General features: G+C 39.7%; 2 protein-coding genes and 1 long non-coding RNA gene across 6 annotated transcripts; 1 reads left to right on the plus strand and 2 right to left on the minus strand.

Moving 5' to 3' along the window:
- Positions 1 to 1116: 1116 nt before the first annotated feature.
- Positions 1117 to 4792, minus strand: LOC133474609 (uncharacterized). Of its 3 annotated transcripts, none has more exons than XR_009787576.1 (4): positions 4641 to 4792; positions 3756 to 4269; positions 2037 to 2684; positions 1117 to 1873 (listed from the first exon to the last, which is right to left on the minus strand). It is a non-coding gene; the product is annotated as an uncharacterized LOC133474609 (long non-coding RNA). The 3 variants fall into 3 exon arrangements; XR_009787573.1 differs by having other exon boundaries at positions 3756 to 4278; XR_009787575.1 differs by having other exon boundaries at positions 3756 to 3834; positions 4641 to 4772.
- Positions 4793 to 5182: 390 nt separating this feature from the next.
- ankrd39 (ankyrin repeat domain 39) lies at positions 5183 to 7430 on the minus strand. Of its 2 annotated transcripts, none has more exons than XM_061766406.1 (4): positions 7019 to 7430; positions 6814 to 6941; positions 6539 to 6742; positions 5183 to 6435 (listed from the first exon to the last, which is right to left on the minus strand). In XM_061766406.1, the coding sequence occupies exons 1-4, from the start codon at positions 7110 to 7112 to the stop codon at positions 6289 to 6291; spliced, it is 573 nt and encodes a 190-aa protein (XP_061622390.1). In that variant the 5' UTR covers positions 7113 to 7430; the 3' UTR covers positions 5183 to 6288. The 2 variants fall into 2 exon arrangements, with proteins under 2 accessions (XP_061622390.1, XP_061622391.1); XM_061766407.1 differs by having other exon boundaries at positions 5186 to 6435; positions 6838 to 6941; positions 7019 to 7428.
- Positions 7431 to 7657: 227 nt separating this feature from the next.
- Positions 7658 to 15647, plus strand: kctd9a (potassium channel tetramerization domain containing 9a). The gene is made up of 12 exons (XM_061766405.1): positions 7658 to 7868; positions 8031 to 8152; positions 8225 to 8268; positions 8341 to 8437; positions 9503 to 9561; positions 9665 to 9793; positions 9870 to 9937; positions 10018 to 10113; positions 11573 to 11722; positions 12138 to 12243; positions 12327 to 12460; positions 14111 to 15647. Exons 1-12 carry the CDS (start codon positions 7821 to 7823, stop codon positions 14225 to 14227), a joined length of 1170 nt encoding a protein of 389 aa, XP_061622389.1. The 5' UTR covers positions 7658 to 7820; the 3' UTR covers positions 14228 to 15647.
- The last annotated feature ends 3846 nt before the right edge of the window (positions 15648 to 19493 follow it).

Below are 19493 nucleotides of genomic sequence, written 5' to 3' on the forward strand. Positions count from 1 at the left end.
ATTATTATTTATTTATTTATGTATTCTCCACAGAGATGTGCAAGGCTAATTGGCAGTTATAGAAAACAGTTGATTTTGGTTGTTACTTCTGAGGGTTGGCCAACCAGTTATTAGGTTTAGGGGGCCATTACTTTTTCACACAGTGGCAGGTACCTTTTAGAAGTTTTCTCCCCTTAATAAGTGAAATCACCATTTAAAAAATTGCATTTTATATTCACGTGGGTTATCTTTATCTGATTTGTTTGATGATCCTAAACATTTAAGTTGGGGAACGGCAAAAAAAAAAAAAAAAAAAAAAAAAAAAAGAAGATTTTGAGAAAGGGAAAATATTTTTTCATGACACTTTATGTAATTCACCTCTGGCAGTCTGTGACTTTGCCTCTCACGAAAAGTATTGCCACAATATGTTCTTTCAGACATATTGAGAGTCTAAAGTCAAATTCTACATGAATAAAATATGATTACTACTATTCCATTTTGAAAGCCTTGTCATAAATAGGAATTGTGTGTTTCTGAGCAGATTTCTTGCCTCAACGGCAGCAAGAGATTACCAGTAAGTCACTGCAACTGGCAATAAAATATTGCGACATGGTTATATTTCCTTTCATGTCTGGTGATTAAATGTTACTGAGTGTTGGACTTTCTCAAGTAAAAAGAAACACCCTAAAACATCTGCATGACAGAAGACTGAAATAATAGTTACTGTTTTTCTTGATTTGCGACTGCTCAAAGGCGTACTGTTTTTTGTACTCTCCAACAATTCCTTTGATTGTCAAACATACTTTTTGGTTCAAATGGTGCAGTTAACCATACGCTACTACAGTGGGAGTGTATTGGTGTAACTAATGAGAATGAGAGCAACATTTGTACACTTTGTGCAGCCACATCTTAGAACTTCAGAAAAAACCAAGGGGCTCAGATCCTCCTGTACCAGACAATGTAAAATGACAATATTTCTCTCAGATGATGTAGATGAAAGATATTTTTACATTTTTTTTATTTTTTTTACATGGAGCCATCCTTTTATGTTTGATTTGAAATGTGGAAATTCTGTAAATCTGTAACACTCAGATCTCTGATTCACACGAGCAGACGATGGTGAAGGAGACCAGTAAACAAGGCGTGCTATTTTTATTTTTATTGCAACACACTGCTTTACTTCTGCAGCCCTCTTTTGGCATTTGAAAGGCAGACAAGAATTGCGCATTTTGAGTTACCAGACACAACTTTACTTTTCAAAAGTTTTGTAATTTTTACTAAACATTGGGACAGTGGTGAGGTAGAGTTGAAGTCAAACTCTCTTTCAACACAGTCTATTTCAGGAAAAGGTGGGGCATTTCTTGGTCACCGCTCACGCCTATTCTGTGTTGTGAAATATGCCAGACACTGTTAAAAGCCAAAAGTACTTCATGCAAAAGTAAACCAAGCCAAAGGCAAATGTGACACTAGATCACCATGGGAGTACACGGAATATCGAATAACAGGTAGTGTGAACAATATCTGTTCTTGGGATGCTTTGCATCATCATTTTCCTAGAAGCTTCCTCATCACCCCAAAAGGATGCCTCATTGTCCTTCCTTGTGTTTGCATTCCATTGTTAATGGGCAAGTACAAATGTCCTCCTTTTATGCACAAAGCCCTCAGCCTGCCCTTCCAATCCGTTGCTTGAGCTCAACCCTCATCCATCCATCAGCAGTGGCCCTATCCCACACAGGGCAGGGCCTCCGAGCTAGGCCCACCACCCCCGGCTTGGTCTTTGACACAACGCTGTTGTGGTTTTCCGGGTCTTTATGCTGCTTGTTGTCTGAGGCAGATTGAAGACCCTTTGTGTGCGTCCGCCCCTGTCCTGAGTGGCCGGGAGGAACCAGCTGGGCTGCGAGTGAAGAGACAGGAATGCGCATATGAATAGACCAGTGTGTGTCGGGCACCTGCTGATAGAGGGACGACGTCCCTGTATAGTTCTTCTTCTTCATCGACGTAACCAACTTGTTCAATTATACGTGCAGTGTCATTTGTTAAGTTCACTGGTTACTCACACTCATCGAAGTACTGTATTGTCCTTGTCGTTGGTAATTGTGTCCATCTCCATTTATTAAATCGACTAGAGATGGGCATTTAAATCTCCTGATGGACTGTAGAAAGATTAACAATCATGTAAGTGATTTATTGCTTTACATTTATAAATGTTGTTGTTTACTGGGATGTGACAAGCTTCCGAATGTGCTGAACCTCCTGGTTTGATGCTGATGTTTGATTGAGCAGTATCATGCTCTCTTGAGAAGTTGCGTCATAGCGGAGGTCTGCATATATGTATTTCAACTTCTCATATAATGTCACGTCCCGTCGGTTTAGTCTGCAAACTAGATGAGTTGGATTATACAGTTGTCTCTGCTGGTTGCAGCCATGTAGTGCACTCTTCATGACTAGGTCTATGCACAACAAATTCTGCACTATGCAAAGGGGGAAGATTTTTGACAAAATCCCTTATGACTCTTTAAACAGTCGGACTGTGATTGCTCCACTAATGTTTATGACAACATGGGAAAATGGAGGACATGATAACGAATGTGTGAGAAGTATAGCTATTGGCTTCGGCAGCAATCAATTGAAATGTACTGTAATGATAGCTGACTCATCTGCATGCGTTGCTCCTCAAGTTCCACCAACACGCTACTCCCACATCACTTTATAATGAAACAAAAAGTGGAAATTAGGATCAAAAGCAAAACTTTAGTTTTATTTGATATGCAGTATAACTGGCGTGTGTGCACATGGAAAGGGCCCTTGAAGCTGAATGCTGCAAGTCATTAAATAATGAAAGCTGTGTGATAGATTAGGCTGGAAAACAAAAGGTTGAGGTTTATTTTCTTTTACTTTAGAGAGCGCTCAAATGACCCAGTCTAATGTACTATAAACTCAACATCTCCCCATTTACAGAATGTACAAGGAGCGCCTGGAGTTTTAGTTGTTGTATGATGGACATGGAAAAGAAAAATGTGTACAAAATGTTTGAACAAAAGTACAAAGTACAACACTGTAAGGAGAACAAGTTTGTTACGTTTAGAAAGAAATTTCTAACAGCCGTCTGCTGTAATAGAATGTAGATATAGGATCCAGAAAGTCTCATTATTTTCCTCTGACTCATATGGTATAGTTTATGACTTGTTTGGCTGGCTCTGCTTTTGAGGAGATTACATCTCCATAATCAATAAAAAACAAACCATCCACTCAAGCAATCATCCCAATGTAAAAAGTTAAAAGACTTGGAAAAATAAAATCCCCTCTCAAACATACCCACAGCAAAACCACTGGCATGTTGATTGCAGATTTATTCCTGAAGAAACTTGTTTGTGATGAAAGTTTCTGGTGTGGTTAAAAATATTTTGTGTACATCCTGGTTGCCATTTTAGACCACGAGAGGACGCAAGGCCCAGTTTCCACTTATAAATATTTTGCAAACTAGGCAGTCTCTGGACTTATGGCTCTTATCACCTGCTTACTTGGCAAGTGGAAGACATGCAACAACACTTCAATCAGGAGATAACGTGATACTTTCAAGAGGGAGTGGATCCAAATTGGATTATGCATCATCTCTCTGAGAAGCAGCTCACACAGATTTGATTACACCCATACACCCCCACACCCAGACTCCCACCACTTCTCTAATGCAGATGAGACAACATGCATGGGACAGACCTCCATGCCAGACTCTGATAGTGAACCCTTACTATGTGCTCATCTGCCAGCCTTTTTACCTGATTACTTCAGGCGACCACAGGCAGGTCCAGCTCTGCCAGGCTAGCTGGAAGGCTTGAGAATGGCATACATTTAGCACTGAAAAGATAAGAAAGAAGCAGACCATCTTTGTATCACGGGAAACAAGGTGAATGGCATGCAGAGTGGAACAGTACAGAGGCTTTGTCGTTACACAAACTACTAACATCAAATTTTAATCTCCAAATTGTAAAAATATAGAATCGCTGTAACCCCCAACATACACACCACCTCACTCTGGTTAAAAAATAAATAAATAAATAAAAAAAAAAGATAAAATCCACCCAAGCATGTGTGTAAATTGCCAACAGACCACCATCTATTTTGGATGAAAATAATATCCATTCCTGCTTAAACTTGGGCTCATTATGGTGGAAGTGGGTTCCCAGGCCAGGAAGTTTCATTGCTTTCCAAATAAATCTGAATAAACAGAGCTGCAATCCAAATTCCTCATCTTGTGAAGTCCTCCCTCCCTCTCCACACGGCGTGAAAGCTCTGAAAAAGCTAAAGGCATAAAAATCACACCTTTTTCATTCTCAACAGGACAAAGAGCAAACATGTCAACAGATGAAGAGGAGTTAAGAACAGCTGTTTGACAGAAACAAGAGTGTGAAAGAATACAATTTCGGACTATTTTTAACATGGCATGTTTTACATTATGCTTTTAAACATACCACCACTGAGAGGTTCATTGCCTCCCCTTCTTGCAAATCTAACACTTATTACAATATCACCTGGCATAACATCAACCAGCATGTGTGCCAGTCAAAACGACATAGCTAAAAAGCGAAATGAGCAAGTTCTTCAAAACGTTATGAATGTTGAATGGACAAGGTACAGATTCAGGTGAGAAGAGGCCCACTCACTCATTCAGGATGGGTGATCGTGCTCCTCGGCTGTGTGTGTGCGGAAGACGTCGTCACTGCGTGTAAACAGCTCTCTTGGCAAAGCCCGCTGAACTAAAATACCCCAAACTCCCCCCCAACACCCCATCTCCTTGTGCTGTGTGGCGTCAGCTGCAATGAGCTCCAGATGTGGCCTGGCACCCATCCAGTCACTGCACTGGATGTGGTTTAGAAGGAAGTTTGGAAACACCACCCACCGGCCGACCCAATGAAAGTCGCTGAGATTTAAGAGAGCAGTTTCTGTTGGTGTTTGTATTTGTGTGCACTGCATTGTCGGGAAGGGAAAGTATTGGTCTCCAACATGTATATTTGTTTCTTACTGAAGTGGAATTAAATTAGAATGAGATTTCCTCCCCCCCCATCTCTTTTAGTAAAAATAGAAAGACCAACCAATGTATTGCTAGGCTTTCATTTTTTTATTTTCTCCCTGCATATCAAATTAACACAGCATATCCTCTCCATATTTTGTGATCAACATATTTATTTTTAAAATGACTTAAAAAAATCTGTGGGTGTTAATAGAAGAGAATAAACAACAAAGACATCAATTGATTTTATTGAAAGTATTTGTTTCCATTGACATATGTAGCACATAGTCATTCAAAAACAGAAGGTTACTGGAGAATTATGGCATGTGTAGGTTTTGGCACCATGGAAACACTCGATTAAAATTTGAACGTCAAATGGAAAATAAACGTCAACCTGTAAAATGGCTTTTGCAAATTTGGCTGTTTAGTTACCTTCCCTGTGTTAAAATCAGCTGTGGCAGCCACACTGACTTTTTATGGTCTTTCAGACTGACCGACTAGTTTTCTAAGCACATGCAAGGAGGATGAATGAGGTCACGCCACATGGTTTGTCTGAAAGCGCCTCTGTCCTTTTAGGTTGATGGCTCCCCCTGCTGCTTGGCATCCTGCTACCAGCCACAAAAGACTACTTAAGCTCATTTTAATGGAAACATACAGTATAGAAGTGAAATGCTAAATGTGGGGTGATGTACCTTTTAAACATGCAACAATAGATCATATACTGGGATCATAGAAAATGTAGTATAGCCAAACAACACTTTATACTATCCGTGCCATAACATTTAGTTTTATGGTATGGTATGATTTCTTGAGGCCCAATTACACCATTTTTCTGCTGGAGTTAAATGTAGCTTCTTTTCTACCCATTACACAATGTCTATTGATTTTTTTTTTTTTTAATTTTTGGCATTGTATCGTTTGCTGTTACAAAAGAAATTGTGCAACGTGATAAGACATGACGATCTGAGAATGTTGTTGACTTTTAGAGTTTGTGGGTGAACATTTTTTTCAAAAACAGAAGCTATGTGAGTTCATTAGAAGAGGGAGGTACCGATCATAATGCATGTGGTCTTCACTCAGTGTTTTGGGACCTGGCCAGTTCAAGACTTGTCACATACCAAAAAACAGAGATAAGGGCAAACAGGACTGGTTTCTGGGGTAGTGCAACTTCTGTCTCCTTGTCATGGTCATGTTGCCTTTGGGCAAGGCACAGAATCTTCATCTGGTCTCGGGACGTCGCAGTGTGCTGACCTCGCTTTGATGCTTTGTTGAACAGGTGGTGCTCAACTACCTGTGTATTGTTACAGGAATTGTTTTAGGAGCTTCTGCAAATGTTCTTGAGGGGCCATGTGGCAGGGTAGCTGTAGCCTCTTGTTCTTCTGGCTGCAAAGTGCAGGACAGGCCTCAAGAAGCAGCTGACACACCTTTTCATGACCTTGTTCTGCAGCCTGAAGCAAGCATTTGCCCAAAAAAAGAAGACATAATTAGATGTTTTTTGTGTTATCACCAGGCAATAGTGGAGTGTACATTATTTTGGCAAATATATCTCACCTTGTGTAGAGGAGATGCACCGTCGTCATCAAAGGTCATCGGATCAGCTTTACGGTGCAGCAGCAATCTTACGACATCCGCACGGCCGCAGAATGCTGCCCGATGGAGGGGAGTGCCACCACCTGGCGTCTGAGGAGATGCACAAGCACCATTCTCAAGAAGAAACTCACATACAGTGAGATGGCCGTTGCGACTTGCGTAGTGCTGAAACAAAATGTGCAATGAAAAAAAAAAAAAGAAACACTTTCGAGTCATGGAACTGAAACAATGAGCACAATGATCTCTCTCGTGGAATCTACTAGAGCTGTGTATCCTGCTGAGTCTTTGAGGTTTGGATGGATGCCTTTTTGGATCAGCGACTGGACCCTCTTCAAGTCTCCATCCATGGCGGCAGACCAGATACCTGCATACAATAAGATTTGAATAGCCACCTCAATAGACAACGTATACTCTAATGTCTGATAGTTAAACAATACAAACCTCGTTCAAAATCCATCTCATTCACTGTCTGGTAAACACTGGGAGAAACAGGAGGGCTGCAGCACGAGCAACAATGTTCTCCCTCAGAAGCCATTGTGTTCGTCTGCACTGACAATTAAAAGTCAATCACTATTCCGGCATTTATACAAAGACAACCGATTGCCTCTTACTAGTTTGGGTTTAAAAAAAAACAAAAAAACTTGGGTTGCACTGCATTGACGGGTCGGCCTTCTCGATTTACACACCCAGAAAATAACGTAGATAATCAACTTGATGCACAATAGAGCATGTAATAATAAACGAATTAAGAAAATTGTTTGAAATGTAGCCAATACACTATTTGCTCTTATTTGTAAATGAAAACAAGACCGACAGGATTCAATGTTGCTACCAAGCACGTCACCAAAGACGTGATGAACGTAATGACGTAAGTCCCTCTTAGCCAATCGTGGAATAGCAGCCAAAAGACAGCTTCAATGCACTCTAAAACGGTTGTTTATTTTACAACGTTTATATTAAGACAACCTCTGTACTTTTTGGTTGCATTTAATATGAATCATGATTTAATCCTTAAAAATTACGAACATTGAAAAATATTCACCTTTTAAACATTAGACTATCATCACTGTATATTAACGTTTACATTATTTCCAGATGACAGTGAAGGCACCGTCAGTCTCATGTTATTGACTGGTTCATCGCTAGCTGCTAGCAAGCTTGAGATACGGACGGTACATGTTAGCTGGGAGGCACCAAGTTATTTTTAACTTTCCAACGAAGTACTTTCAACCAAAGAGCAATAATGAGAAGAGTCACGTTATTTGTGAACGGGACGTCTAAAAATGGCAAGGTAGGTAAAAAAATAAAAAATAAATAAAAAACTGTTGTGCGAGGTCGCCTGGTATGTAACCTAGCTTCAGCTCAGTAAGTAAGTCCTGCATCATGCCTGACGAGCCATCTTGTTCAAAAGTTGTCGCAAGACAAATACAGTAAATGGATTTTCTCTGCTTAGGTTGTAGCAGTGTATGGGGCCTTGTCCGATTTACTTTCTGTAGCCAGCAATAAATTGGGCATCAAAGCATCCTGTTTATATAATGGGAAGGGAGGTCTCATCGATGACATTGCCCTAATCAGGTAAGACCACACAACGAAAATATGTAAATTGAGTCATATTGACCTCTTTCTAAATTGTCTCGCCTCTAATAGAGATGACGACGTACTGTATGTCTCAGAAGGTGATCCATTTATTGGTGAGTTTTGTCATGTTTGCACCTTTTGTTTTCCACTGACTGAACCAGACTATCACTTGTAATTGCTCTCAGAATTTCAAAATGATGTCAAGGTTGAGTCTGATCAACAAGGCGCTCACACTGACTGGCTGACCCTGAATATTGGTGGTCGTCTCTTTACCACTACCAGGTATGTCACACTCTTAATTGCTAATTATCGCAATGCATTTTCCCCTATGACTAAGTATACCCTTATACATGCACACTCTTTTGTATTGGGGTCATTTTCATATAGTTTGTTCAATAAAGACACACCAAAATTTTTTTTATGCCACCTTGATTTTATATGGGTAAATATCTCCCATGCTGAAGCAGAAAGTTATAAAGTTATTGATGATTTACAATTTTAGGCATTCATATTAAAGGCAATCCTTATTGACATAGCAAATGGTGGTGGACCAATGAAATACACTTCTTATTATAACAGTAAAGTCAAAAGTGCACAACAGTAAAGACAAACAGCTTGATAAAAATTGTTTGAGTTGAACAATTTACATGTTACCCTTTAAACTCTGTGGATACAAGTGCATAAATGACCCTAACTACTCATTAAACCCATTACACTCTTGTCTTTATACAATCTTAATAACGGTAAAGACATGCAATAGTTCTGGCACTCTGACAAATTCAAACATATTAATTCATATCTCAGAAATAACCATATATTTTGCTGTCTGCTATCATGTGAATGCAAAATGGCTGCCACATCCTGACACGTCAGCTCACAGATCCCTATGGTGTATTGCAGCAGCATAATGAGGCTCAATAACAGTAAAGTGACAAAGAAGGACCGTTTGTAAAAGATCCTCAAAAATAAATAAACAAATAAAAAGGAACTCTGAAGACACTAAGATGCATTTGTGTTAGTTTTTATGGAAAAGGCATATTAAGCAATATGAGAACAATCCTATATATCCAAAAATGTAATTAGCATCTTCAGAAAACATGTTCAAAATGTTGATACGTCACTTCGGATAATATAACAAAAAAAAGAAATTTCTTTAGAATATTTTTTTTCTTATAATGACCTTTTGATGGATAAGAACTGCCAATAATTCAAATATTTGTATCACTAAATAAATAAATACATTTATTTTCAAAAGGAAATTCAGTGGGCCATGTCTTTACCGTTATTGATCAAATTATATGAACATGACCCATTATTTGTCTTTTTCCCCCCCTAAATGTCTATTAGAAGCACCCTGGTCAGCAAAGAGCCAGAGAGTATGTTAGCTCACATGTTTCGAGAGAAAGGTACACATTTGAGACACTAAAGCCCAGCCAGAGCTTTTTCACATTCGTTTCAGTGTAAGCCTCTGGTTGAAGATGATTGAGTAACTTAGTCTCTTGGCTCCAGATGTTTGGGGAAACAAGCAAGATGAGCATGGTGCCTACCTCATCGACCGCAGCCCTGAATACTTTGAGCCTATTCTTAACTACTTGAGGCATGGCCAGCTCATTATCAATGAGGGCATAAATATAAGAGGTAAGGATTAGTTTATAATCATTAAATATATATAGGTAATGTATAAACATGAACAGCGGGGAAAACTGTCTTCCAGGTGTTCTTGAGGAGGCTCGTTTTTTTGGAATTGAGCAACTTGCTGATCAGTTGGAATTGGTCATCAAGGTAATGTTTGATGTCATCAAGAAGTATCATTACGTCCTATCTGTGTGCGCTGACCTGTCATTTATGCACCGCGATACCAGAACACACAGCCGCCTGAAGACCATTCTCCCATTTCCCGCAAGGAGTTTGTGCGTTTTCTTTTGGCTACACCCACCAAGTCTGAGTTACGTTGCCAGGTAATGCGAGTTCTAAAAAATATGTAATTACATTATTGCATCATATGGCTCCGGCCTTTCGAAAACATCAAATACATCCCGTAGATTTGTTGAAGGAATAAGATTATCTGTCACTCTAAGAGCTGCGATTTACAGTCCTGCTCACCATTATGGGCACCCATGAAGTTTAAGTACTATATGTGGAATATCTCCTGAAGAAAATGAATCAAGTGAAACGACATGTATCTATAGCGAACTTGTTTGATACAAAAGAGCAAATGATAAACAACATTTTATGAACAGATGAAACAAAAATACAGCTTTTAATGAAGCCTTTAAGGAAAAGAACTCCCTGCCAACAGTCAAGCATGGTGGAGGATCCATAATGCTGTGGGGCTGCATTGCTTCATCTGGTACTGGAGGCCTTGGCTGTATCACAAAATCAGAGAATTATCAACAGGTTTAGGAACGAAATGTCTTACCCAGGGTAAGAAAACTTAGTTTGAGGAGAAGATCATGGGTCCTCCAGTCAGACAAAGTCCCAAAGCTCACATCCAAAAGCACAACAGGAATGGTTCAAAAGGAAAAAATGGATTGTTTTAAAATTGTCCGCAGTCAGTCCTGATCTTAATCCAATTGAAAATATTCGGGTGGGGGGAGCTGATATCTGCCATTGGGGAAAAGAATCCTACAAATGTTCAAGCGCTTGAACAAATTGCAAAGGAAGAGTGGGAGAAAATACCCCTGAAGAAGTGCAAAAAGCTTATAGATGGATGCAAGAAACGTTGGGAGGCTGTCACCGCTGCCAAAGCGTGTGCAACCAAATATTAAGGAGGGGTGCAAGTATTGCGGGACAAGCTGTTTTCTGTTTTTTTTAAAAATTATAATTACAATATCTAAGTTGGGAAAAAAAAATGTCTTTGTTAAATTACTTTGGACCGCCAGTTAAAAGATCCTGATGATGTAATTTTAGTATATTTCTTTATTTCTAAAGCTATTATACAGGTTATACAACAAATGAAGGGGTGCCAATTATGGTGAGCACGACTGTATGTGTTACGGAAACTCGCACACTTAAGAGAGAGATAATAATAATACTATATAATATTTCTGACTCATGTATTGTTGAGGTAACCAATATATTATGTACACATTATTACGTGTATAGGCAGTACATTTAATACAGCTCTTGTATTGGCCCTCATTGTATTGTTCACACGGGTGAAAGGTTTTAGCTTGTTGGTCTAGATTGTAACAAGTTATTAGAATTCCCAAATCACGAATAACAATTGAAACACTGTAATACATATGCTATTTAGTTGTGCACTTAAGTCAGATGACTTATGTTGTTCAATGTTGGTTGGTAGATGTTGGTCAAAAGATATGAGTAGAACGTCTTATGAGATGGTGTGTGTGTGTGTGTGTGTGTGTGTGTGTGTGTGTGTGTATGTGTACACGATACTCTTGTTTACTATTTTAGGGTCTTAATTTCAGTGGCGCTGATCTGTCCCGTCTTGATTTGCGCTACATCAATTTCAAGATGGCTAATCTCAGCCGGTGCAATCTGACACACGCCAATTTGTGTTGTTCCAATCTGGAGCGGGCTGATCTGTCAGGAGCCAACCTGGATGTGAGTCAGTCTGTTTTACCTTCTCTTCTCGAAGATTGTTGTGAACATGCTGCTAAGTTAGGAAAGCATGAGATTCACTGTGCGTCATTATGATAGTTTGAATGATAGTAGTTAGTTTCCCTGCGATTGGCTGGTGACCAGGTATACCCCGCTTCTTGCCCAGCTCACCCAAGAAAATAGATACATAAAATAGAGGGATGGATAGTTGGCATTCCCACTGGTGAACAACTGAGTCTTTTTTGGTCCACTTCACACCTCTTGCCCCCTCAGTCATGTGAAGACAGGGCCGTTCTGTCTACATATGCACCCACCACACTGACCCAATTAAGAACATAAGCAGCACAAACACAAATATCTTACTGGTGTGAACTAATCTTTACATTTGCAGTGACACTTCATGCTTCGTCTCTCAAAGGGTGCTAATTTACAAGGTGTGAAGATGCTCTGCTCCAATGCAGAAGGAGCCTCTCTTAAAGGATGCAACTTTGAAGATCCTTCTGGGCTGAAGGCCAACCTGGAAGGTAATCCATCACACATCTAAACCAAGGCAGCTGTGCGCTCCTTTTTTTGTGGTTTTCTTACAAGTCAATATCGTCGCGAATAGGTGCGAACCTGAAAGGTGTCGACATGGAAGGAAGTCAAATGACCGGCATTAACCTGCGGGTGGCCACTTTGAAAAATGCAAAGCTGAAAAACTGCAACCTGCGGGGTGCCACTTTAGCAGGGACAGATCTTGAGGTAAGAAGAGGCCATCAGAAGCGATTAACAATTAATAAATCTCTAGTGGAACCCGATTTGTGATGTGTTTTTGAAGCAATACTCAAAGTGTCTTTTTAATGGTCCATTCCAAGGCCTAAACCTTAATCAGGCAATTTTTAAGTAATGTTTTAACATTTTAACCTTGCCCTGTGTGTGTAAAAATATAATTTTCTGGTGATTCAACGATCAGATGAGCCTTATGCGTCATTAGCATTTTAAAAAGAAGTCAATCTGCCCCAAATGTTAATAAGTTGACCGTGCCGACCTCAAATTTTACTTAATTGCTCAAAAATATTTTTACATCCAAGAAATAATGTATCTTTAGTCATCCATTTATGCCAGTGAGGCATAGTGACAGACAGAGCAAATAAATGCTCTTCTGTTAGATGTCAGGAAGTACATAAAGTAATTAATGTATCCACTTTTTTGTGACATTTTTGTTGTTGGTGTGCCGTGGGATTTTTCACTTGTCAAATGTGTGCCTTGGCTCCATAAAGGTTGGAAATCATAGATACAGTGTATCTACTCTTACAGAAAATAAAACCCTCAACTGTCCCATTTGTGTGAGCGCTGTTTTGTCAGGAGAGCCATCTTGATCGCAGAGGAACCCTCTTATCTCCTCTAATATTCATTCTGTCTTCTCCCATATGACCAGAAAAATAATTTATGAAAAAATATTCATTCCACAGCCCTCAACGGTAGAGGAATTTAAAATACAATAGCCCGATAGTGAGTGATTTTTCTGCTGGTCCTTTTCTTTCAAGTTGTGTTTGGTTTATTTTTCATTTCATTTGGTGTACTTATTTTTCTCGTGTACTCATTGAGGTCCTCATAAATAGGTTACCGGATTATAACTATGTTAGGTAAGGTTAGGGTTGGGGATTGTTTGAATTTGAGCAATTCCGGTCCTGATTCCGGTTCTTCATTTCGATTCCGGTTCCAAACGATCCTCAAACACGATTCTTTTAGGGGGCTGGGTCAAAAAAAGTTGCATGGCTGAAATAAAGGGTGTCCAAATTATGAACATTCATTTTCTTAGCAGCCTGCAGCATAGACTAAAATGAACATTTGACTCTGGGTTCTTTATAACCAGTATCAATATCAAACCTATGAACTAAGAGCCAATGTGTGTAGAACTAACCAAATTGACATAATATTCATTCATCAAATTTTCACTTTCCTCTGCGGGGTCGGCGGACTGTAGGCATCGAAACTGGGACCCGAAATTTTTTAATTTGAACGATTCAGGGAGAAACGGAATGTTAGTCCCGGTTCCAATTGGTTCTCGATGCCCAACCCTAGGTAAGGAGCATTGTCCTGATGGAAATTCTGCCACCAGCATCACTAACAAATATCACATCAGATTTGTTTGTTGATTATGCAGACAATACTTTTTATGTCAGCTTTGTGTATATATGGGTGTATATATGTAATGTGGCAAACAAAAATGTGTATGCAGTGTTCTGTAAGCGTGCAGCCAGTCATTTCTGTCAGAAAGGGGTGGCACATGAGCCAAGAAAGAACCAATTAAATTAGAATTGTGGCTTGCAGAATCTTCTTTTCACATCACGGTGCGAGGTTTCCACTTTTGATTCCGATGGTATGTGTGTACCTGCTTCCATGCTGCAGAACTGCGACCTGTCTGGCTGTGATCTTCAAGAGGCCAACCTGAGGGGGTCCAATGTGAAAGGAGCCATCTTTGAAGAGATGCTGACGCCACTGCACATGTCGCAGAGTGTTAGATAAATGAGCATGTGCATCAACTCAGCCACTGTCGGCTCCTTTAATCACGCTACTACAGCCTTTGACGGTATATTCACTCACTTTCAATCTTTTTTTTTTTTACCTGCATTGAGCGCAGGTAATTGTATGCACTTCTCTGACACTCCACCTATCTCATGTTAGCTTTAAATATCGCAGTATTTATCCAGGGTTGTTTTGGATGCTTGGATGTATTTTAGTGTCTCATTCATCGTCGTATATTACAAAACAAAATAATGTCTTTGGTGTGTGTCGAAGTGTCTGGATGCAATCCAGGAATTACAGTCACTTGATGTTTGGCACAATAATGTATACCTATGTATATTTTACATTCTGTTAATTGATGTTGATAGAAGTTCAAACCAGACAATGGTTACAGTTTCTGAATGCTGCTATTGAAGAACAGTAGGAGTCACCTAGAAATGACTGTGTTGCTGTACTTTTCTCCGCAAGTAACATTGGCCTGGTACAACGCTCTAGAAATGAAAGCCAAAGCCACAAGGGAGCAGTGTCAAGGCTCAAAGTGCTGTGAAACTATGCGACAAGCTAGATAGCAACACAGCTCAGGTATGCAATACATAATTTACAGCTGTGACCGTTGTCTCTTGCAACACTCAATATTTTGTGCTCAAAAAGATTATTCTTGTTCCTGTGCTCTGTGGATCTACCTCTTTATTTTCCATCAGTGATCCATTTGCATGTATTCAGCTGTGGCGCTGTGTATTAAAATGGTCATGTAGGTCATATTCACATCTTACTTTTCACATTGAGAGACTAATTCATCTTTCCTTGCGTTTTGCCTCAAGGTTGTAGTCACATGTTCGGTGTCATTGTTGTAATTCTCCATGTATAATCACTTAATCATGCTTTGAACCTATTTGCACAAGTACACACACACATATATATATATATATATGCTTTCACCCCCAAAAAATGTAAATTGTGTATTCTTATGTGTATTGAATCCAGTGCTTCCAAAACTTTCCAAAAAGATTGTAAATACATTGAGGGAGAGATTCTTTTCTCAAGGAACAATCTTCTCCTTGCTGGACTGTGTTTGTCTGCCTGTGTTTGCTTGTCTTGACCGGTCAAGAACATTTAGCTGTAGCTTAGTGCTGGTCTGATGCAATATTTTTTACTCCGTTTAACAGAAGGTACCAAGCTTGTGAGAGTGATTGATGAAGGCAATGTTTGTGTATCGCACCCGATAGTATAAAACTCAAAGGAAGTGATTTTGATTATTTATTTGAAAACATATTGTGAATGCAATATGGAGCAAAGGTTGTTTTGTTTAGAACCAGGGGTGTCATTCTCCCTGTCAATGATTATTGCACTTGACTGTGGAAATACTTTTCCATTGTTTGACTGTTATAAATAAAGAGATAAACTCATTGAAAGAAGAGAAGGCCTGTTTGCCTTTTTTTTGTCATCGTTTGTCGTGTTTTTCTTGATACAAAACAATACAGTCCCCTCCAAAAGTATCGGAACGGCAAGGTCAGTTTTTTTTTTGTCGTATACTGAAGACATTTGGGTTTCAGATCAAAAGCTAGAAGAATATGAGACAAAAGTTCACAATTCCAGCTTTTATTTCATGGTATTTACATCTAGATGTGTTGAACAACTCAGGACAGAGCACCTTTTGTTTAAGCCACCCACTTATCAAGTGAGCAAAAGTATTGGAACATGTGACTGATGGGTGTTTCCAGTTGCTCAGGTGTTGCCTTTTACATTGATTGCTTAAACATGAGATTGCTTGTTTTTGGCTTTGGTTTTCACCTGTGAACGCTGCATTTGCTCTTAAGCAAACATGAAGACCAGAGAGCTGTCTATGGGAGAAAAACAAACCATTTTGAAGCTGAGAGAAGAGGGAAAATCGATCACAACTATTGCACAAATATTGGGTATAGCCAATACAACAATTTGGAATGTCCTGAAAAAGAAAGAAACTACTGGTGTACTCAGCAAGAGACATCGAACAGGTCGGCCAAGGGTATCAACAGCAGTTGATGACAGAAACATTGTGAGAGCTGTGAAGAAACACCCAAAGACAACGGTCAGTGACATCACTGCCAACCTCAAAGGGCAGGGGTGAAGGTGTCACGATCCACTGTTCAAGAAGACTTCGAGAGAAGAAATATACAGGCCATACCACAAGATGCAAACCACTCATTGGCAAAACGAATTGGAAGGCCAGATTGGATTTTGCAAAGTACAGCGATGTGCCACAAACATTTTGGAACAAAGTTTTATGGACTGATGAGACCAAGCTGAACCTCTACCAGATGGAAAGGCCAAAGTATGGAGAAAGAAAGGATCTGGTTATGATCCAAAACACACAAGCTCATCTGTGAAGCATAGTGGAGGTAATGTCATGGCTTGGGCTTGCATGGCTGCTTCTGGAACTGGATCACTAGTCTGTATTGATGATGTAACTCATGATGGTATTAGCAGAATGAATTCTGATGTCTACAAAACCATTTTGTCTGACAATTTACATAATTATTTTCCCAAACTAATCGGGAGAAGCATCATCATGCAACAAGACAATGACCCAAACACATTGCCAACACAACAAAGGACTTCATCAGGGGGGAAAAGTGAAAGGTCAATCACCGGACCGTATCCCTATAGAGCATGCATTTTACCTCCTGAAGAGGAGACTGAAGGGAGAAACCCCCAGAAACAAACAAGAACTGAAAGAGGCTGCAGTAAAGTCCTGGAAAAGCATTTCAAATGAAGAATGCAACAGTGAAGTCAATAGGTTGCAGGCTTGATGTAGTTTTGGACATACTTGGCAAACAAAGATGATTCTGATTCTGATTGCAAGTAAGGGTTATGCCACCAAATATTTAATGTAATTCACTTTAACTTAATTTAATAATCCATCCATCCATTTTCTGAGCCGCTTCTCCTCACTAGGGTCACGGGTGTGCTGGAGCCTATCCCAGCTGTCATCGGGCAGGAGGCGGGGTACACCCTGAACTGGTTGCCAGCCAATCGCAGGGCACATAGAAACAAACAACCATTCACACTCACAGTCATGCCTACGGGCAATTTAGAGTCTCCAATTAATGCATGTTTTTGGGATGTGGGAGGAAACCGGAGTGCCCGGAGAAAACCCACGCAGGCACGGGGAGAACATGCAAACTCCACACAGGCGGAACAGGGGATTGAACCCCGCTCCTCAGAACTGTGAGGCTGACGCTCTAACCAGTCGGCCACCGTGCCGCCTAATTTAATAATGTCTGTTCAAATACCTTTGCTCACTTGAAAAGTGGGTGGCTTCAAACAAAAGGTGCTCTGTCTTGAGTTGTTTAACACATCTAGATTGAAATACCATGAAATAAAAGCTGTAATTTTGAACTTTTGTCTCATATTCATCTATTGATCTGAAACCCAAATGTCTTTGACCTTGAATGAATGAATTGGCCTTGCCGTTCCAGTACTTTTGGAGGGGACTGTAGCTGTTAGTAAAGCCTCTCCAATGTACAGGTGCAGCTCAATAAAATAGAATATCAGGGAAAAGCTGATCATTTGCTTCCATTAATCATCTCAAAGGAACTCCAACCTAGTATTGGCTGCATATGACTAAATATGCTTTTCAGAAGGCCAATTTCTATAATAACAATCATTTTGATTGGTTCTTATGTATCAGTCTTACAATGGTCAATTTGAGGTTTTCATTAGCTGTAAACTAGAATCATCCAAGTTCTTAAAATAACATGAAATACTAAATTTCACTCTAATGACTCTATCCAAGTTTCACTTTTTAAAAAATTACGTGATATTCTTATCGAGATGCACATGTATGGCTTTTAAGAGCACATCAATCTTTTTTGCTTGCTCTGAAGGTCATGGGTGCTGTTGCTTAATCCCACTTTGAGACCCCCTGCAGTGAAATGGATGGGTTCTGGGAGGAAAGAAAGGCATATATATACCGTGGGTGATACTCTGCAGGGTCCACAAAAGACAGCAGACAACTGAAAGTAGTTTGCCCCTTTCGAATAAGGTAAAAAAGACTTGTCTCAACATGATTTTTATGTAATATGTCTTTAAAATAAGATGTATTTTATGCTTCTATAGACAACGTTACCTTGTGCAGACTGCACAGTTCAACGATGAAATCCTGGGTTCTGTGGCTGCTGATTTTGGCAACATCAGTGCAAGTGATCTGTAGTCAGCACTGGTCTTACGGACTGAACCCTGGAGGGAAAAGAGAGCTGGACCCTTTAGACCAGCAAGCCAACGTAAGCATCCACCACTCCCATGGTGCTACTGCATTTATAGATTTATGTTCTCCTATATCAGATCAATGTGATTTTTGTTTTGTCTTTCAGCAACTGGACAAGCCTTGCACAGTTCTGGCATGTGGAGGCTTCTCACCTTTTGCCAGAATTTGCAGGACAAAAGAATTTCATGTAAGTTCTGCATTTGCTGCATTGCAAAATGCCAAAAAGACTAATGATAGCAGGATTTATATAGCACCTTTCAGCGACCCAAGGAGGCCTAGCATTAGATCAAGGGGTAATTAAATTAGGTATATCTGTGCGTGTCTGTATTCATGTTACTAAATGTATGTTTTCGGCTAAAATGTTTTTGTATTCTGTATCATTTTTCAAATCATAACAAGCCCCTTTTTTTCTTTTTAGGGCAATGTTGCTGGCAGGCAATCTGGACGAAGAGTTTATAAAATAAAATAATTAGAATGTACAATAAATGTTGATATAGGCATTTCTCCATCATCCTTTTGTATTACTGTTTTTGTGTGTGTCTTTTACTGTGTACAGGGTGTAAAAACTTAAGTTTGCTCATTTTTAATGTTTTAAAAATGTATTCATCAGGATATCACTGATGCACAAGTAAACCCTTCATGCCTTTTTAGATATCGACCCTTCCCTCTTATTTATCTTCCTTTATTTTTCCTCTGTGCTTCACAGCCATCTATCTTGTCGAATTTCCTCCCTTAATCTCTCGATCGCTTCACTCTCCTTGTTGTTTATCTCCATTCTAATCCCATCTACCTTTCCTTCCATTGTACTTTGTTTTTGCCAGTCTTGCACTTGTTTGTTCTCTTCAATCTTGCTCATTTTTTCCCATTATGTCTTTCTTTACCATTCCGCTTCAAGTTGATTTGTTCTTTTTCAATCTTTGTATCTTTCATCGATGGCAGATGTAGGGTCATCTCCCATCCATCTTTCTCCACCTCGACCCACCCACTCTTCCCCACCGTGCGCCATGCTTTCAAGATGAA

Source organism: Phyllopteryx taeniolatus, chromosome 3 (genome assembly GCF_024500385.1).
Source record: "Phyllopteryx taeniolatus isolate TA_2022b chromosome 3, UOR_Ptae_1.2, whole genome shotgun sequence".
Taxonomy (NCBI): domain Eukaryota; kingdom Metazoa; phylum Chordata; class Actinopteri; order Syngnathiformes; family Syngnathidae; genus Phyllopteryx; species Phyllopteryx taeniolatus.